The sequence below is a fragment of the Arctopsyche grandis genome, chromosome 9 (assembly GCF_051622035.1).
Source record: "Arctopsyche grandis isolate Sample6627 chromosome 9, ASM5162203v2, whole genome shotgun sequence".
Lineage (NCBI taxonomy): Eukaryota > Metazoa > Arthropoda > Insecta > Trichoptera > Hydropsychidae > Arctopsyche > Arctopsyche grandis.
Genome location: NC_135363.1, coordinates 12,860,164 through 12,877,922, shown reverse-complemented (window position 1 = coordinate 12,877,922; position 17,759 = coordinate 12,860,164). Strand labels below are relative to the sequence as shown.

At 31.3% G+C, this 17,759-nt stretch overlaps 1 protein-coding gene across 1 annotated transcript; it reads left to right on the top strand.

The window, feature by feature from the left end:
- Positions 1-1,626: 1,626 nt before the first annotated feature.
- LOC143917040 (ATP-binding cassette sub-family C member 4-like) lies at positions 1,627-15,820 on the top strand. Its single transcript, XM_077438411.1, has 22 exons — positions 1,627-1,866; positions 8,165-8,369; positions 8,716-8,941; positions 9,046-9,202; positions 9,275-9,524; positions 9,784-9,993; positions 10,073-10,240; positions 10,318-10,455; positions 10,616-10,783; positions 10,867-10,998; positions 11,081-11,168; positions 11,850-11,982; positions 12,061-12,342; positions 12,423-12,612; positions 12,692-12,828; positions 12,912-13,052; positions 13,127-13,230; positions 13,308-13,600; positions 14,459-14,581; positions 14,658-14,780; positions 14,892-15,052; positions 15,128-15,820. Exons 1-22 carry the CDS (start codon positions 1,823-1,825, stop codon positions 15,411-15,413), a joined length of 3,759 nt encoding a protein of 1,252 aa, XP_077294537.1. The 5' UTR covers positions 1,627-1,822; the 3' UTR covers positions 15,414-15,820.
- The last annotated feature ends 1,939 nt before the right edge of the window (positions 15,821-17,759 follow it).

Sequence of the window (17,759 nt, the reverse complement as noted above, 5' to 3'; positions counted from 1 at the left end):
CAAACTATGTATGAAAATAAATTTATTATTAATTTAATCATCTACATAAAATCAATATACCACCTTAACCTAAAATTATATATGTAATTTCTATATAAAATTAATATGCACTAAGTTACTTTTATTATACTTTTTTCTGCAGAATTCAATAACTCGCGTTAATATTTTATCGAATTTATTAAAATCGGTTTATTTCTTATCACTTGTTGGTTTATTTTTCACTTCAAACAAATATTTATATTGGTTAGTACGTACTGGTTTGAATGCAGTCTACGAAACTCACGTAATCTTATACCAATCCGGTCTATTTACTGATAATATAATAAAACGACAATGATGACGATGACCCAAGGTCACTGGAGATTTTCTTTTCAGTTTATCTTCTTTGATATTATAAAAGAATGGTGCAAGCGGCCGACTAACCCAATTTAAGTAGGTTTCAAGTCAATAGGAAAATAATGCGTACCAAAGTTTTAAATTAGTTGTCATACTTGTTTAATTATTTTTTTAAATAAATTGACGATGCATTGTTTGAATTCGAATAAGTTTCATGTCACATTTGCAATTCATTTTTCATGGACTATTTGCATTGTCCTTCCTATTTACTTTACAACCATGACTCCACTGTTCTTAGCATCGTTCTAAATTGCGAAATAAAATTTTAATCATATGCAATTTAATAATGCAAAGGTAATATTTTAATTGTTATAACTGTAAATACTCATAACTGTAAATACATACATACTCGATTATTTTATTCTTCATTTTTAGTTTATCTATCTATTATAACTTAAATTAAAACTCGAGATTTTTTTTATATATAATATAATTATATATAATTATATTTTTTATATGCATATAATTCGTCACAAATTTCATCACCACCATATAATTTAGCTTTCTGTCAATTCTAGGAATTTTATTTGTTTTTTTTTTACCATATTATTTACCAGTGATTGCTTTATTATGCATATTGCTTGCAATTTCTATAAAAAAGTCAACTGAAAAAAATAATTATCCAGACTGATAACTTACCCAATGGTACCTCAGTTTTATTGCTTCAAATTTCAGTTCCATTATCCACGCTCTGAAATGGATACATATGTACATACGTCCATATAATGAAATTTCATCATCACTGATTTCACATACCAATTTACCGATACGGACCGAATATAGCCAGTTAAAAACATCGTCGAATTCCTTATACATATACATTGAAATTACGTCATTTTTTTATTCGATTTATTTTCGACCTATAAAACTAGCAGGTCTTTCGGTTTAGTTTATTATGTCAAGATGTTGCCAAATGGTTTTATTTCGGTTTTAGCGTTAAAAGCTTAAGACGAATAGTCGAAGAATTTGTGACGTGATGAATCGAACGTCAATTTATACACATAAAATTTGTGGAATATAAACAATCTCCGATGTTTACGTGTCATATTTTTAAATTAGGTCGATTAAAAACATATTTAGTTATTATTAAATATCCAAAATGGTTCAAGTTCTCAGTTGTGTTTTACTTGTAGAGTTTTCATTTGATTTCAGATATAAAAAATCTTATTTTGAAGTTCGTTTTGTTTGTTTATTTTTAATCAAATTGTATTTATTGCATTTTAGGTGGCTTGGCGACATATTCAAGAAAGGTGTGTCCAGAGGTTTGACGGTGGAAGATTTGTATGATCCACTCGAAGGAGACTTTTCGGAACCGCTCGGCGACGACCTGGAGAAGAACTGGAGCAAAGAGTTGTTGGATTCGAAAGCTAGACAGAGAAAACCTAGTTTGATCAGAGCCATTTCGAAGACATTCTTTTGGTCTTACATGATATGGGGAGTTTTGGTGTGTTTTCAAGCTGTCGTACTTAGGTATGTTTCATTTTTTGCATCCTTATCTTATCTCAAATGTGTTAATTACACTGGTTTTGCGAAAAAAGATCATAGATATTATATACCTATATGTAATGTAATCAATGGCTTACATTACATTTGCGAATGTTTATGCTAAAAGCAACGGCAACTAAAGAAAGATTTCTTTGTCGATGTTTTCACTAGTGCAAACCAATTAACGACTAACTAATGTGATTAAATAATGATTAATATACTATAATTAATATAATGATTAATATACTTGACAATATTGATATCGTAACTAATTACTTTCATTAAGAGATTTTTTTATCGTTTTAATTATATCTAAAATTATTGGTTATGCAAAACAATCGCTTATTATGATTACTACGCGATGAAACCTTATCATTTATTCAATTTAACCACAAACATACATATGTTTATTCAACACTTTCAAACATTTGTAAATAAAATGAATTCTACAATATTTACCTAAAGTGCAAACTTTTTTTCCTACTAATTAAATATTATGTAAATGCAATCTTTATGCAATATATGTATGCATAATTGATTTGACAGAATGACCTTTAATAATATTCATTATTATTAAACACCTCGAACCACTCGGTCGTCCATTACACGGTTTACTTTTTCGCAAATGTGATATGTTGACAATAAATACTCACATAAACCACATTTGTTAAACAGAAACATTCAGTTATCACTTAAATAGTTTTCTACTGATTATCACAAACTCGCATGTTCCGTGTTCAGTGTGAATTCAATGTTTTACAACTAATTTACGTATGTACAGCGATTTGCAACCATATCCGATATCAATTACTATACTTCTATATTTTTTTATTTTGTCTAATTATTGTTTATAGATTTTATAAAAAAATAGCTCATACCGAATATACATATTGTTGCGTAGGGGTGGGTGGAGGATCCAAGTAAAAGGCCAAAGTCGTGTCACAGCATTTATTGATGATTAAGGAGATACACGCACTGGCAGTGCTCCGTCCAGAATGTCTTGATATCGCCTAAGTACCGCTTTATAAGGGGCAGGTCTCTCAGGGCATCCGGTTACTTCCCTATTGTTTAGGCATGTACCCGGATATTTATTCCCACGGTATCGGTCACTTCTGACTAGTCTTTAGACTTAGAGTCTAGATATAATCCTTGAAACCAATTATAACGGTCACACAGTCTCTGGGATGCTACTCGGCTTAATCCGATTGCAACTACTCGGCGGCTCTTTTTAGTATACGTAACAATGTTATGTAGGTACATGTAGTGGATATTAATTATTCTGTATGCTACGTACAAATGTAAGTATAATTATATTTACATATGTATTGCGTTGCTATTTAAGCTAGGGGCTAGTCACCTGGACTTGCTTTAATTTTGACCAAAGTAAAATGAGCTTCAAACAATAAGGTCAGTAGTTAGAGTATAATGCTAACGTATCAACTGGTCACGGGTTCGAGCCCTGACCCAACGGCGCTGCCGGGCAGACTTAGATATATTTATTTATTTCAAGTTAGGACCATTGTAGCATTACAGGAATTCCTAATGCGCCACAATGGTCAAACATATAAAAGAAAATAAAAGAAACAAAATAATAATATATGTAAAACCTTTATATTATATAATAATACAAAATAATGTTTTACGTGCTAATTCATAGACAATTCTCAATTTTAGAAAACTGTTTGTCTCGGCATTGTCTAATCTTTCAAATTGGCTATACATACATACATATGTATGTATGTATGTATGTATGTATTTATGTACATAGGTATAATTCCAATGTTTTAAATGTTTCCAGAAGTATAATAGAATTTTTGTAAAGTGACCTCTCTGGTATTTTCATTATTATTTACAATCAGCAGCATAGATTAGTGGCTAGCATATAATGCTTTCGAACTTAGTGGTCACGGGTTTGAGTCCCACTGGTTTTATTCTGGCCAGATCTTGGTTTGTGACTCCAGGTCGATCGTTTTCTATCAGAGTTTGCCAGTTTATCTCATTTCAGTGTTGATACGGTTCCTCACCAAATTGGCCACCCACCCACACTATAGTACATACGTAAAACTTAAGCCATAGGTGCCGCCTTGAGGAAACCTTAAATGGTGCCATGGTAAATTAAAAAAAATTTCAATGATTACATTATTCTTCGACCGAAGTCGTAAAATCGGTGACCTAAGTAACTTGATACGTATGTAAGTACTTTCTAAGTACTTTGAAATGTCCATAATGTTAGATCATATGCCTATCTGCCTATCCTATATGATTTGGTTGCTTTAAAACAGTTTATCAGAGTGAGTTTTGTCTCAATTAAGTCCCAAATACATACCTAGTTAAAAGCATTTAATTAAATTGATGAAAAACTCTTTTAAATTCTTCAAATTATATAATGTAATGGAATATTTATATATATGTATATGCATGTATTTACACATATAGTTAAAATTGAAGAATGTATATTTTGTCGAAGGAAACCTTTCGTCAGTACATATGTATACAAATGTTTAATTTGATTAAGACTTAGTAGTTTGGACCTTTGCGAAATTTCTAATATATATACATATGTACATATGTATATGTGTTATTGGATTAACTTGAACGTGATTTTTTGACCTTTGAATTCGGCATCGTCATTCAAACGTGACTCTTTTAGTTTTCCCATGAAACATGTCCATCCATTCTCTTCCAAATCACTAATTTGCTTTTTGTCTTTCGCTGCAATTACGACTAATTGTCAACAATGATACTTGCTCGGTTTTGCAAGTTGAATGCACATCGTAGACCAGTGTTTGTTCAACTGTTGTGTAACGCGAAAATTGTGACCCATTTACACCAGTTAGTATCAGATAATACCCCAAATGATAAAATTACATAATAGAAACTTTTTGTTTGATTGTTTTTATTTTTTAAAAGTGTAATCCGATGCCGATGTTTTCGACAAAGCAAAACCACCATGCATTCAAATGGGTCGAGGTCGATATAAAACCCAACCCACTTTGGGATTGGATCGATATGGAACAGTGCGCTTAATGCATTATTATTTTCCGTTTCTATGTACATACGCCTAGAAACTACGTGTAAGTTTTGTGCAGATTAATTAATATACATACATAATTAATTCATATACGTGTATGTGTGTAGCACAATAGACACTTTTAGAGCAGCTCATTCTCCTAAAGGTTGATCTCGTCAACGCTGGGTACAATGATAATGGAAAATTTTCAGCTGGAAACTATTTCCAAGAGAAAAACAATGGCAACTGCTAATCCAAAAGAGATAGTTTTGCATTGCCTTTTCACCCACGTTACTCTCGGGTTCCATTACAGCTTTCTAAGTAATCGCGATGTGTCATTGAATGACATAAGCATCGTATCCATGTTGAAATTGACCTTAGCACATTATTTTGAATGAATTACGTGGATATATATTTAAATTTCTACAGAAATTAAAGTAAACATCACGCGTTATAAAGGGCTTTTCGTTGTTGACCCACATTATGTTCTGGTGACCTCGAATTTTTTTTTAATTTTTATATAATACATAAAGCCATTCACTCTTGTCGCGTGTATTAATTCATTATCAAAGGTTGACCTTCTCTGTTGGAATTTTCTTTGGATATAGACGCTTAGAGATTCGATCTTTCTTTACTAATGAATCACGTTCTTCTGGCGTGGCTTTATTGGACTGAATTGGTCTGCTGGCGTCGACCAATCGGCATGTCAATTAATCCATTCCGACGCATACCAATATTCTCGTGTAAAACAGTCACAATAGATCCATAAGGTTTTTGTTCGCTTTGTATTGGACCATAGTATTTATGTATGTACCTACGTACATATACTGATTGTTCAGACTGTTATTCTTGAGTATGGTTCATTCGCTGTAGTTCATTGGCTTCTAGTTATGAAACTTCTACTAATAAATAATAAAGCCAACTAGTTATTTAGTAATTTTCTTCATTTTCAAGTCCTTTTTTCGGGTTTAGTTGGTTGACGAGAGATTTTCACTAGAATCTGTCATTTAATGTTTGCCTATCTACCAGCTGATTATTCTGCTTCTGTCAACTTTTCTATCGTCTTCGTCACTCAATTTAGTTCTATACAAATTATAGAATTAGTGTCAATACGTAGTAGCACTAAATTTGTGTATGCTTCATAATATGTGTATTCGCATTAAAATTGTACATATATAATACGACGTTTAATATTTTCACCTGAGGAAGGCGTAATTTAAAAATTCTGCTGATCCGGTTTTAAATGTATATACTTAGTAAACAAATACATACGTGTACATTTAGAATTGGGAATAAAATAATGACCAATATATATGTATGTATTGACATATCGACATATCGATGGGGGGTCTACCTCACGGCACCGAAAGTGAAAAGGTCTAATAAATATATAAGAGAGATAATGAGAACCTATAGAGCAAATTTTATAAAATATAGAGTGTATTATAGGCGTTTAAACAATTAAAATCTGATTTGGCCAGATCACGGCGAACAGGTTAGAAGACAAGGGACAATAGCCTGATAGATGACGAAACGTCAAATAACCCGAAAAATCAGAAATTTTAAACGCGTTGTATACGATAATTTATCTCCAACGTAATGGCAGACGATACATTAACGTATATTGATGACCAAAATGAGCAATCGGCAAAGTATGAAAACGATCGGATAAGAGATAAGAGATATAAAAAATGACTTCTTAAACGAAAACCATGTGAAACGTATAATAGGTTAGTAAAAATATCGGAAGGCAAAGATCGAAAATCGAAAGATCAAAAAAAAGAGTGTATGGTAAACGGTACTATGTATATATAATATATATCAGTGGAATGCGGTCAAATTATCTCCCTTTTTGTCATACAACCTTGTTTAATGTGCGCGCGCAGGATACGGGAGGAAAAGCCTGTTACTCTTGTTCCTGTTGTATCCTGCTCGCGCAAATTAAGTGAGAATGTGCGACAGGGCGAGAGAGAGTTTCACCGCACGCCACTGATATATATACTAACCGTTTTTCATATGTATGCATGGTAAACGAATATTTTCGACTTTTTCACCGTTGACTTTTTTAAGGTCACCCATCGATGGGATAGTGCACAGATATTGTATGTTCATTTTTGACTTTGTATCGAATTTTAAGTTTGTAGATGTTTGGATAATTCAGGTTTTTCCTTTCAAGATAATTTATATATACCACACAAATTAGCTTCAAAGGAAAAACCTGAATGATTCCTTAAAATTCCTGAATTATTATAAACTTAAAATTCGATACAAATTTAAAAATCGACATACAATATCTGTGCACTAACCCATCGGTATGTACTCCCCTTTAATTAGTGCTTATCAATTATATAAAATATGAATTGATAAGCTATTGATAAGATATAACTTATTCGTTTTTTAAGAAATAATAAACATATGTACATATGTTTATTTAAAGTTTAATGGTTGTTTCTACAATAACCAATGTTTAACTAAATTGAAATATTATATGTATGTGTATATGTATTTGAACATTATAAATTTATAATACTCAAGGTGCTGAAAATCCATTCGCAATTAACCGCAAGTTAAAAAAAGAAGCAACAAAAAGCAATGTTTATGACAAGCATTGCCGTTAAACCGGTCTAGTAGCTTCGCCTTCAAGTTTTGCATAAAAGACTAGAATCATAATTTTACTTGCTTCGAATTTTACCAACAGATGTTAGCGTGCATTATATTCGACATTGCATATGACTTTGAATATTTTTTTAACAATTTTCTCGAATTCCGCGGAATGTGAAGCAATTTTTTGTGCAAATTATGAGTATCGATGTGATTCATTATTATAACAATATTTAACGTATTCTTTTCTAAGAATTAAAGATGTTGTAAATTAATATATTGATCTTCGTAAACCTTATTAGAATCGAATGGCCTAGATTAGTTCCTTTTACAAGCGATTAACTCAAAATTATGTCACATAACATAAATAATACCGACGTATTATATTTTGAAATCATGCCTTTTTACAAGGTTTTTATTAGATTCAATTATACTACAACGTTATTTAGTCTCACGTAAGCCCAGAGTGATATTTGGAAGTCTTTCGAGTGTAACGAAGATTGTTTCAAGATTCACGGTCTTTGACTGCACACAAGGCTTTAATTATTTCCGGTAGCATACTCTTATAAAAAAAAATTTCGTTTGTAATGTTATGTTTATATTCTTCCCAATAATTATTTATTTAATTCAATGAATGTTCTGTGACAATTGAACTTTTATTTTTATTTTCAGAAATTTACAACCCTACGTCTTAGATTTTCTGATAGCTCACTTTAATTTAAACAGCTCTCAGACTATCGAAGAAGGATATCTTTATGGTGTCGCTACTAATATTATAGCATTGCTGTCGATGGTCATCAATCACCACTCCGGAATGGGATTAATGAGGATTGGTATGCGTCTCAGAGTGGCATGTTGTTCCCTTGTCTATAGAAAGGTATTTAAAATGATCAAACGTTCAATTTGGATTTAATTTCATGGATTTAAGATCTTTCGATTTTCGATCTTTGCCTTCCGATATTTGCGTTTTCGGGCGTTTCACATTCGGGCTCGTGACGGAGACCGTGGTAATAGATACTTAATTTTTTATTGGTAATAGATAACACTTGATTTAAATTCTCTTATACTAATAAAGTTTTCTCATGACCTAATTGAATTATCAAAGAAAGGATTATACAGTTAATAATGAGATTAAAAAATAAATTGACAACATTACTGTCTAATCTTCTCATTTCTGATTCATTACATAGTTAATTTTTTAAATTTTAACTGTCTGTTTTTAGATTTTACGATTGAATAAAGCTGCTATGGGTAAAACTGCTGCAGGACAAGTGGTAAATTTAATGTCGAATGATGTGAACAGATTCGATGTAGCCTCGTACTTCTTTCATTATTTATGGATTATGCCTTTACAATGCCCATTGGCAGCTTATCTCATGTGGGATAGTGTAGGAGTTGCTGCATTCGCTGGTATTGCTGTTTTAGTTATTCAAGCTGTTATCATTCAAGGTACATATATCAACATTTATCCGATGAAGTTTTTTTTATTATTTTAAAACAAACATAAATAAGTTTCCTTTTTTTATTTATTTTATGTAATTATCATATTTCAGGATACCTAAGTAGACTTCAAACGCTCATGAGGAAAAAAATAGCTTTGAGGACAGACGAGAGGGTTAAATTGATGAGCGAAATTGTATCAGGAATTCAAGTCATCAAAATGTATGCGTGGGAAAAACCATTTGAGCAATTAGTTGCACTTGCCAGAAGGTAAATATATCGTCATTATAACATCACTTTTCGTTAAACGTGAGAAAACATTTAAAATACGAAAGATTTCAGGGTCGAAATGAAGTTGATAGGAAAGACGTCCTATATAAGAGGGTTTTCGCTTGCTTTGATGGTGTTCACGGAACGTACTGCGCTATATGCAACAGTCGTGATGTTTGTATTGGCTGGTAATACACTGCGTGGCAATATAGTATTTTCCATGTCTCAATATTATAATTTGCTGCAATTGACTGTCTCCATTATGTTCCCTTATGCTCTATCTACTTTTGGTGAAGCTAGAATATCAGTCAAACGACTTCAAGTGAGATCATTTTTTTTAAATGCAATATATCTAATATGTACAGATCAGTGGCGTGCGGTGAAATTCTCTCTCTTTTTGTCGTACAGCCTTACTTAATGTGCACGGGCAGGATACAAGAGGAACAGCCTGTTCCTCTTGTATCCTGCTCGCGCAAATTAAGTAAGGCTGTAATACAAAAAAAGTGAGAGAATTTTACCGCACGCCACTGGTACAGATGTATATGTATGTATATTCAACGCAATGCTTTTAAAAATTTCAGGACTTTTTATTACTTGAAGAAAAGGTGACGAAAGCGATGTTCATTCCACAGAATGGACTTGATAAGGGTCTCGTTTCTCCCGGAATCGTTCTCTCTAAAGCAAGTGGTAGCTGGATTCCCAATCCGATCGTTGACACTCTCCGAGATCTCAATATTTCAATTAAACCTGGAGAATTTTTTGCTATTGTCGGACCAGTCGGAGCTGGCAAAGTAATTTTAATGACCAGTGTCAATTATTGAATAACATGTTGAACGCAAATGTGATTATGTTTTCATTTCGAAATTTTAGAGCTCATTCCTGCAGATGTTATTAGGAGAGTTGCCATTAAAGGAAGGTACAATGGATTTGGGTGGAGCCTCACTTGCTTACAGTTCCCAAGAGCCTTGGTTGTTTGTAGCTACAGTTAAGCAGAACATTCTATTTGGACAGCCTTTTGACAAGGAACGGTATTGGAAAGTAAGCAGATTGTTTTACATTATCTGAGATATGATGATTCAATATTCATATTAAAATGATTCTTATTTTTTATGTAGGTTGTAAAAGCTTGTTCTCTAGAAAGAGACTTTGACCAATTTCCACGTGGTGATCAAACATTAGTTGGTGAGAGAGGTGTGTCGTTATCAGGAGGACAAAGGGCCAGAATTAATTTGGCAAGAGCAGTTTATCGTCAAGTACATACATATTTTTTCCTCAATGTTTCTTTTAATTTAGCCTTCTGTAGACGGTAGGCTATCTTATTTTAAAATTTGAGATAATTGCATTGAATTTGACACTATACCTAACCTATGAGTCTTCAAATTCGAAATTAAAATTAAATGTAATATTTTCAAGGCTGATGTGTATTTGATGGACGATCCACTATCTGCGGTAGACTCGCATGTTGGTAAACATCTTGTCAAAGAATGTATCGGAGGTTTCTTAGCCAGCAAAACAAGAATTCTTGTCACTCATCAACTTCATCATTTACGTGATGCTAATAAAATAATAATATTAAGAGATGTATGTATTCCTATATTATTGTCTTGATATATAAGGTATAGTATATTTTTTTAATTGAATTTTTAAATTTTATGATTTGTTAGGGTAAAATTGAAATCCAAGGAACATATGATCAAGTCTGTCAAAATACACTATTTTCTGAATTGATGTCAGACGAAGGCGAGGAATCCCTAGATTCAGAAAAAATGCTTATTAAACAAAAATCCATCACTGAAGTAATTATTTTGAATTAAATAAAAAAATATTTTTATCATTTTATTGACTTATTAAATATAATATTTTGTTACTTGTATGCAGGGTAAAAATGTAGCTGAAGAACAACTTGTAGTTAAAGAAGATGATGATGAGGATGAAGAAGATGAAACGAAAGAACTGATGGAAAAAGGTAATTTAAAATTTATATCATAACGATATTTCTTACTTTCTGCATACATACATACATATGTATGCAGAAAGCTACTAGAGTTTCTGTATTCCCGGACTTTTTCAATTATCGGGACACGGGACGGAACCCGGGATCGTTCCCGGGATTCTCGGGATCCCGGGACACATTTTTTTCAATTTAATATATTTTTTATTAATAAAAAAAGTATTTATTTATTTACAAAATATAAATAAGTAAACAATACATAATCTATTAACTGGAAAAAAATGTAATTATAAAAGTAAACTTATTTAAAAAATACTAAAATATTTAAGTAAGCAAGCTTCTTAAGAATACTAAAATATTCAAATGAGAATCCGAAAGCCTATTTCTAGATTTGGTATAAAAATTTCCAGCAATTGAATAAATTCTTTCAGAGAATATTTTACGATTCTTTGTGTATTTGATTTATTAGTTCCTTTCGTGGAGTCTTGAAAATGTTGTATATTTTCAAGATTTTTTTAAATCCAATCCCCGGGATTCGAGATAAGAATTCCCGGAACACGGGACAACAAAAATTCCGTGAATTCCCGGGAATGTTTGTCCCGGGTCGACCCGGGTCAGAAACCCTAGTATATACCATTAATCCTTGTTACATTATTATCGAATTTAAATAATTATTTTAAATTAATTTTGCTACAGGGAGTTTGGATGGATCTGTCTACACTAGATATTTCAATGCTGGAGGAGGAGCTTTCCTTCTTTCGTTTACATTTTTCATGGTACTAGTAGCTCAAGCGATCACATCATTAGGGGATCTTTACCTCGCAGCATGGTAATATTTTGTTTGTTTAGTCGCTTAATATTATTGATCGTGATATTGTTAGATAATTAATAATTAATACAATTTCAGGTCAAACAACGAAGAGTATTTAAATTTTGATGAGGACTTTAGAAATATTGTAACTGATGGAAATTCTAGTGAACCAGATACTATGAATCTTCCAGACAATGTTACAAATCCGATCAGTATAATTGGCACTTTAATCGAAACTGTTAACACTTTGGAAAATATTACCGGAGATAACGAAGGAACAGAAAATTGCTTTATTGGTGATTGCTTCCAAGATAGAGACTATACAGTTTACATATACTCTTCACTTATTTTGGGATGCATCATCTTCACCGTTATTCGGTAAATCAAAATTTTGAAATGCTTTGATTATGTACATATATAAATGTGAATCATGATTTTATTATAAATATTGTTTACAGATCTCTATTATTTTTCTGGGTTTGTGTTCGCGCTTCGATAAACTTACATGATACAATGTTTTCAAACATTTTACAGTCAACTATGAGATTCTTTGATACAAATCCTTCTGGTCGTATATTAAATAGATTTTCAAAAGATATGGGATCTGTCGATGAATTTTTACCGAGATTGTTCGTTGAGGCTGTGCAGGTGTGTATGTTGAAGTAACATCGTATTATAAGTACGCTTATGATTTAGGATGATGTATTAATGATTGTGAATGTTTTAGGTATTCATGGTAGGACTGGGTATTTTGGCTATGGTGGCAATAAAAAGTCCTTATATGATCATACCTATGTTTATTATCGGTTTGATATTGTACAAAATGACTGATATTTATCTGTCTACCGCTCAAGATGTTAAAAGGTATTGATTGTCTTCAACGTGTGTATATATTATTATGTACATACATTGAAATAACATATTTTAATATAAACCATTTCTTTTAGAATTGAAGGAATCACTCGTAGTCCAGTATTTTCTCATCTTTCTGCCACGTTGGCTGGTTTGAGTACGATAAGAGCCTGTGGAGCTCAAGAAATGCTAAAGAAAGAATTTGACAGACATCAAGACTTACACACTGGAGCATGGTATACATATTTTCAATATATGCTGTAATTTTCTATATGATATGCATATAAATAATTTTTTTATTATACAATAGGTATATTTCATTGGCTGCTAATACGGCTTTCGGTTTGTGGCTTAGCAACTTCTGTTGTTTATTTGTAGCCATTGTTACGTTTACTTTCCTGTTTATTGGAAGAGGTAATTGAAGAGTATTATTTAAAAATGGATAAAAAATTATTTTTTCGTCATTAACATTTTGTATTATATGTATGTAGGTAATGCATTTGCTGGTGATGTCGGTCTTGCTATTAGTCAGTCGCTCATCATGACAGGAATGTTGCAGCATGGTATTAAACAAGCTACAGATGTGATTACACAAATGACATCAGTCGAGAGAGTACTTCAATATACAAAACTTCCTAAAGAGGTTGGCCTGAATGGTCCCGCTGCTCCATCCGGGTGGCCCAAAAAGGGTCGAATTGAATTCAAAAACACCTACTTGAAATATCATGAAGGCGCTCAGCCTGTACTGAAAGGTTTGAATGCTGTTGTGGAAAGCGGGTGGAAGGTAAAATCATTAAAATTACTTTGATATTTAAGTTGTCAAGACTCAAGGCATCGTGAATATCCCTGTCTGATATTGCCAGATAAATTCGTTTTGGTACTATATATATATAGTACCATATATATATAGTACTTTGTACACACCATAAATTCCATTAAATAAAGCCATAAAATCTTGATTTATGTATAATAAATATAATTTAGCTTTGTTAACCCTTTGCCCGCGGCCTAAACCTTTTTCGCGAATTTGGCAATCTAGTTTTCGACCTTAAATACAGATTTTAATATTTACTCAAGTAACCAGATATGTTAATTAACACATAAAGTATTATTTTAAACAATAAAATACATAATATATCTCGTAGTTTTGGATTAATTGTCAAATAATCATTCTTAATAATTGTATGAAGAAGTGACGTCACATAAACGAGGTTTCAGTATGGTTCCACAAAAAACAAATTTTTTGACTTTCATTTTAAGCAAATTGAATAGATGACATTCAACTCAGTAATATATTCAACCAATTTTGAACCTTAAAACAGTTGAAATAGGCGCATATAAGCCTCAAAATCCCGTGCAAAGTTCAGAAATTCTATGTAAGACAACCGCACTGTCCATAGAAGACAGTCGCGGGCAAACGGTTAAGATCTGTAGGGATCAAAATTAGATTTTTAAAAGTTTATTATTTCTATTTATAAATTATCTCCTGATGGAATTTTCATATTTGAGCCTAGCTTTTGAAATTATTGTCAGGCTTGGGATTTATATTTACATTTAGTGTTTTCCAGTATACTGGAAAATGGAGTTCAATTGATTTGTTTTTAAACTATTTATAATATGTATTACTGAATTAATTTTTAAGGTCGGAATTGTCGGTCGCACTGGTGCTGGAAAATCATCATTGATCTCCGCATTGTTCCGACTCGCTATCGTTGAAGGAGGAATTAAAATTGATGAGAAAGATGCAAAAGATATTAAACTACAAGTATTTTTTTAAAATTCTTATATGTAAATAAATACAGTTTTTTTTTAATAATTTAATCATAAAAATTTAATTTTAGGATCTTCGTAGTAAAATATCGATAATTCCTCAAGAGCCGATGCTGTTTTCGGCTAGTCTTCGACACAATTTGGATCCGTTCTCCCAACAGACAGATGCGTCATTGTGGGAAGCTTTAGAAGATGTAATTAAAACTTAAATTTAACTTGTTTCCAAGCTTAACTTGTCATTTAATTTTATGTTTATTTTCATATCAATATTTGACAATTAAATATAAATTATATATATATTATAGGTGGAATTGAAAACGTCAGTGCGGTCTTTATCTGATACCGTCAATGAAGGTGGTAGTAACTTTTCAGCGGGTCAGAGACAGCTCTTGTGCCTTGCGAGAGCTATTGTTAAAAATAACAATATCCTAGTTTTAGATGAAGCCACCGCTAATGTTGATCCAAAGTAAATTTATTTACATTTTTAATTAAATTCTTAATATCGTAATTTTGTTATTAAATCAATTTTAATTAATTTCAGGACTGATTCATTGATTCAGAAAACTATTAGGCAAAAGTTTGCCCATTGTACCGTATTGACTATCGCTCATCGTTTAAACACAGTGATGGATTCCGATCGGGTGTTGGTAATGGATCGTGGACAAATGATGGAGTTTGAACACCCACATAAATTGCTCCAGAATCCAGACAGCATGTTATCACAGATGGTAGCTCAACTCGGCAAGGCTACCGAGAACCACTTGAAAGATGTGGCAAAAGAAGCATATGATAGACACATAAAATTCATTGAAGAACCAGCCGATTGACGACCTACTTAAGATGGAAGATATTCTCTTATGACCATCGAGATTAATTTAATATAAGGATCTTTTGCGAAATAAATTGCAGTCGAATTTTTTATTATTGTTCTTACAAACATGTTCAGTATTATTTTGAGTGAGGAGTATTTGTGTATACGTATATCATTCGAGCTGTAAAATTTCATACATGTTCGGAATCGTACGCGAATTCTCTTGGATGCAATCTACATATTTTGGCAACTTTGCTTGGTCCAATTTGTAAAAACGAGCTTTTATAACTACTATTCAGACATTAATAATTCAATGTATGAATGTTTCATATATGTATGTAAGCATGGGATTTTATGAATGTGCGATAGTTAATATCAATCAGTGTTAATTGTTTGAACCAATTTATTTTACGATAGATTTGTATACATTTTATTTTTATTTTATAACTTATGTATATTTGATTTTCTTATATTAAGAAAATGTTGAAGCAAAATCACTGAAATACGTACTTGATCATTAATTCATTTTTTATTCTTGATGCACATTCCTATTTTTATCAACAGATTTTTTTTCGTATTTTTTAGAAAACATACATATGCACCGTGTTACTTAAGTGTTAGTAAATATTTTTTTTATATTTAAAAATATTTTATCGATTTGGGCGAAATCACTTATGTATGTATACAATATATTTATACAAGTATTATAATCAATTTAGATTTGTCTTCCTTTTAAAATGGAAAATATGCATTTCTGGACCTTGCGGCTGACAGCTTAAGATATATTATTTTAGACTTAATGCGTATATTTTTCATGGACAACTGAAAATGTTTAAGTTGGAGCTAATTAAGTAGTACATAGTTTTTATCTCACAAAAGCGTATTTTACGCATTCTATTGGGCAGGTTTTAAATGCATTAGAAACAAATATGTGTTCATTGAAATTGTATTAGTGATAACTTTAAAATTCCTATATATATTGGCTACTTGAATAGGAAACTTTTAGAAGGGTGAAAATTCGCCCCTTTTGTCAGTACGAAAAAAACACTATTGTGAGATGAAAATACTAATGTAAATACGTATTGCCACTAGTTTAATGAAAATATATGATATAAAGGCACATTAATCGATTTGCAGTCTTATTACAATTAGTATTATAAACTGTATGTTTCCGATTTAAATTATTCACGGGAACACTGATGGTGAACATATATACGTATGTATGTAAATTAAAATGTTACTTAACTTTAAACATGATATTATTTTATATCACCGCACCAGACTGCTCTTCTAATGGAAGATATATTTTCATAAATTCATATAACGTTTTTTTTAATTTCGCATTATTAGCGATTCAATTGGAATTTTTATTTTTAATAAAAAAAATAATATATGAAGTATACACTACTTAAAATATGTTGTATGTATGTATTTGTAGATAGGAGGTATGCTTGAGAATATGCATTGATATGTAATTACTTAACCTTTTTTTTTGTTGTTGTATTCATATGGTGCCTTCATTATACATATAATGTGCCAAAAATACTATGTCTTAATTAGATATACTATTTAGTAACTTTTTGTTGATAATTTGCGCATTTGGTAATTCATGAAATTTAAATGTGTGATGAAACGTATTTGTGAACTTGACTTTTATACATATACATATAATCTGTCTTACAAAGGATTAGTCCCGATTAAGGTGGCCTTACAATGTCTTGGCCTCACTTCTGATTTTGAAGCCTGACATTGGAAAAACAGCAAACTCATCAAAATGTCATTGATTGACAATTTTTATGTTTAACATTTATTGACTTCTGTTTTTAGATTTTTATTTTTTATAATTGTACAAGGCTCAATACTTACTGTCTATTTGTTGAATCATATCTGGTTTTTATCATACTTATTTGTATTAATTGAAGAAATGATCACCTTGAGAGCTTTATCAAATGAATTATATTTGACAAGATATATGTATTGTGTTAATATTATAAACTATTGTCCAGGTTTTCATTTGAATGCCGTTTACTACATATAATGTATGACAAATGTGATGTATGTACAAATATAAAATAAATCACATTAAAACGCAATACTGGAAATCATTATTATGAAACTAATATTTTTAATTGAATAATAATTGACAAGCAAAATTTTTACATTTCAAGGTTGTCAACACAGTAGTTATATGGTTTCTCTTATGACGTAGTTCTTCCGACTTCCTGATATCTTAATACCATTATTCACACATAAATAAAATGATGAAATTTGTACTATGGATGACCTTGTTAACAATCCAATATATGCATATAAGTAAATATCAAACTAAGAAAAGGCAACTTTGCATATCTTTTTCTGCTCT

Bases quoted from the DNA above. Each gene is read 5' to 3' on its own strand.
- LOC143917040 (XM_077438411.1), top strand. From the start codon at position 1,823: ATGATATGGGGAGTTTTGGTGTGTTTTCAAGCTGTCGTACTTAG. The intron at 11,983-12,060 runs GTAATATTTTGT...ATACAATTTCAG, and splicing joins GATCTTTACCTCGCAGCATG to GTCAAACAACGAAGAGTATT. The intron at 12,343-12,422 runs GTAAATCAAAAT...TATTGTTTACAG, and splicing joins ATCATCTTCACCGTTATTCG to ATCTCTATTATTTTTCTGGG.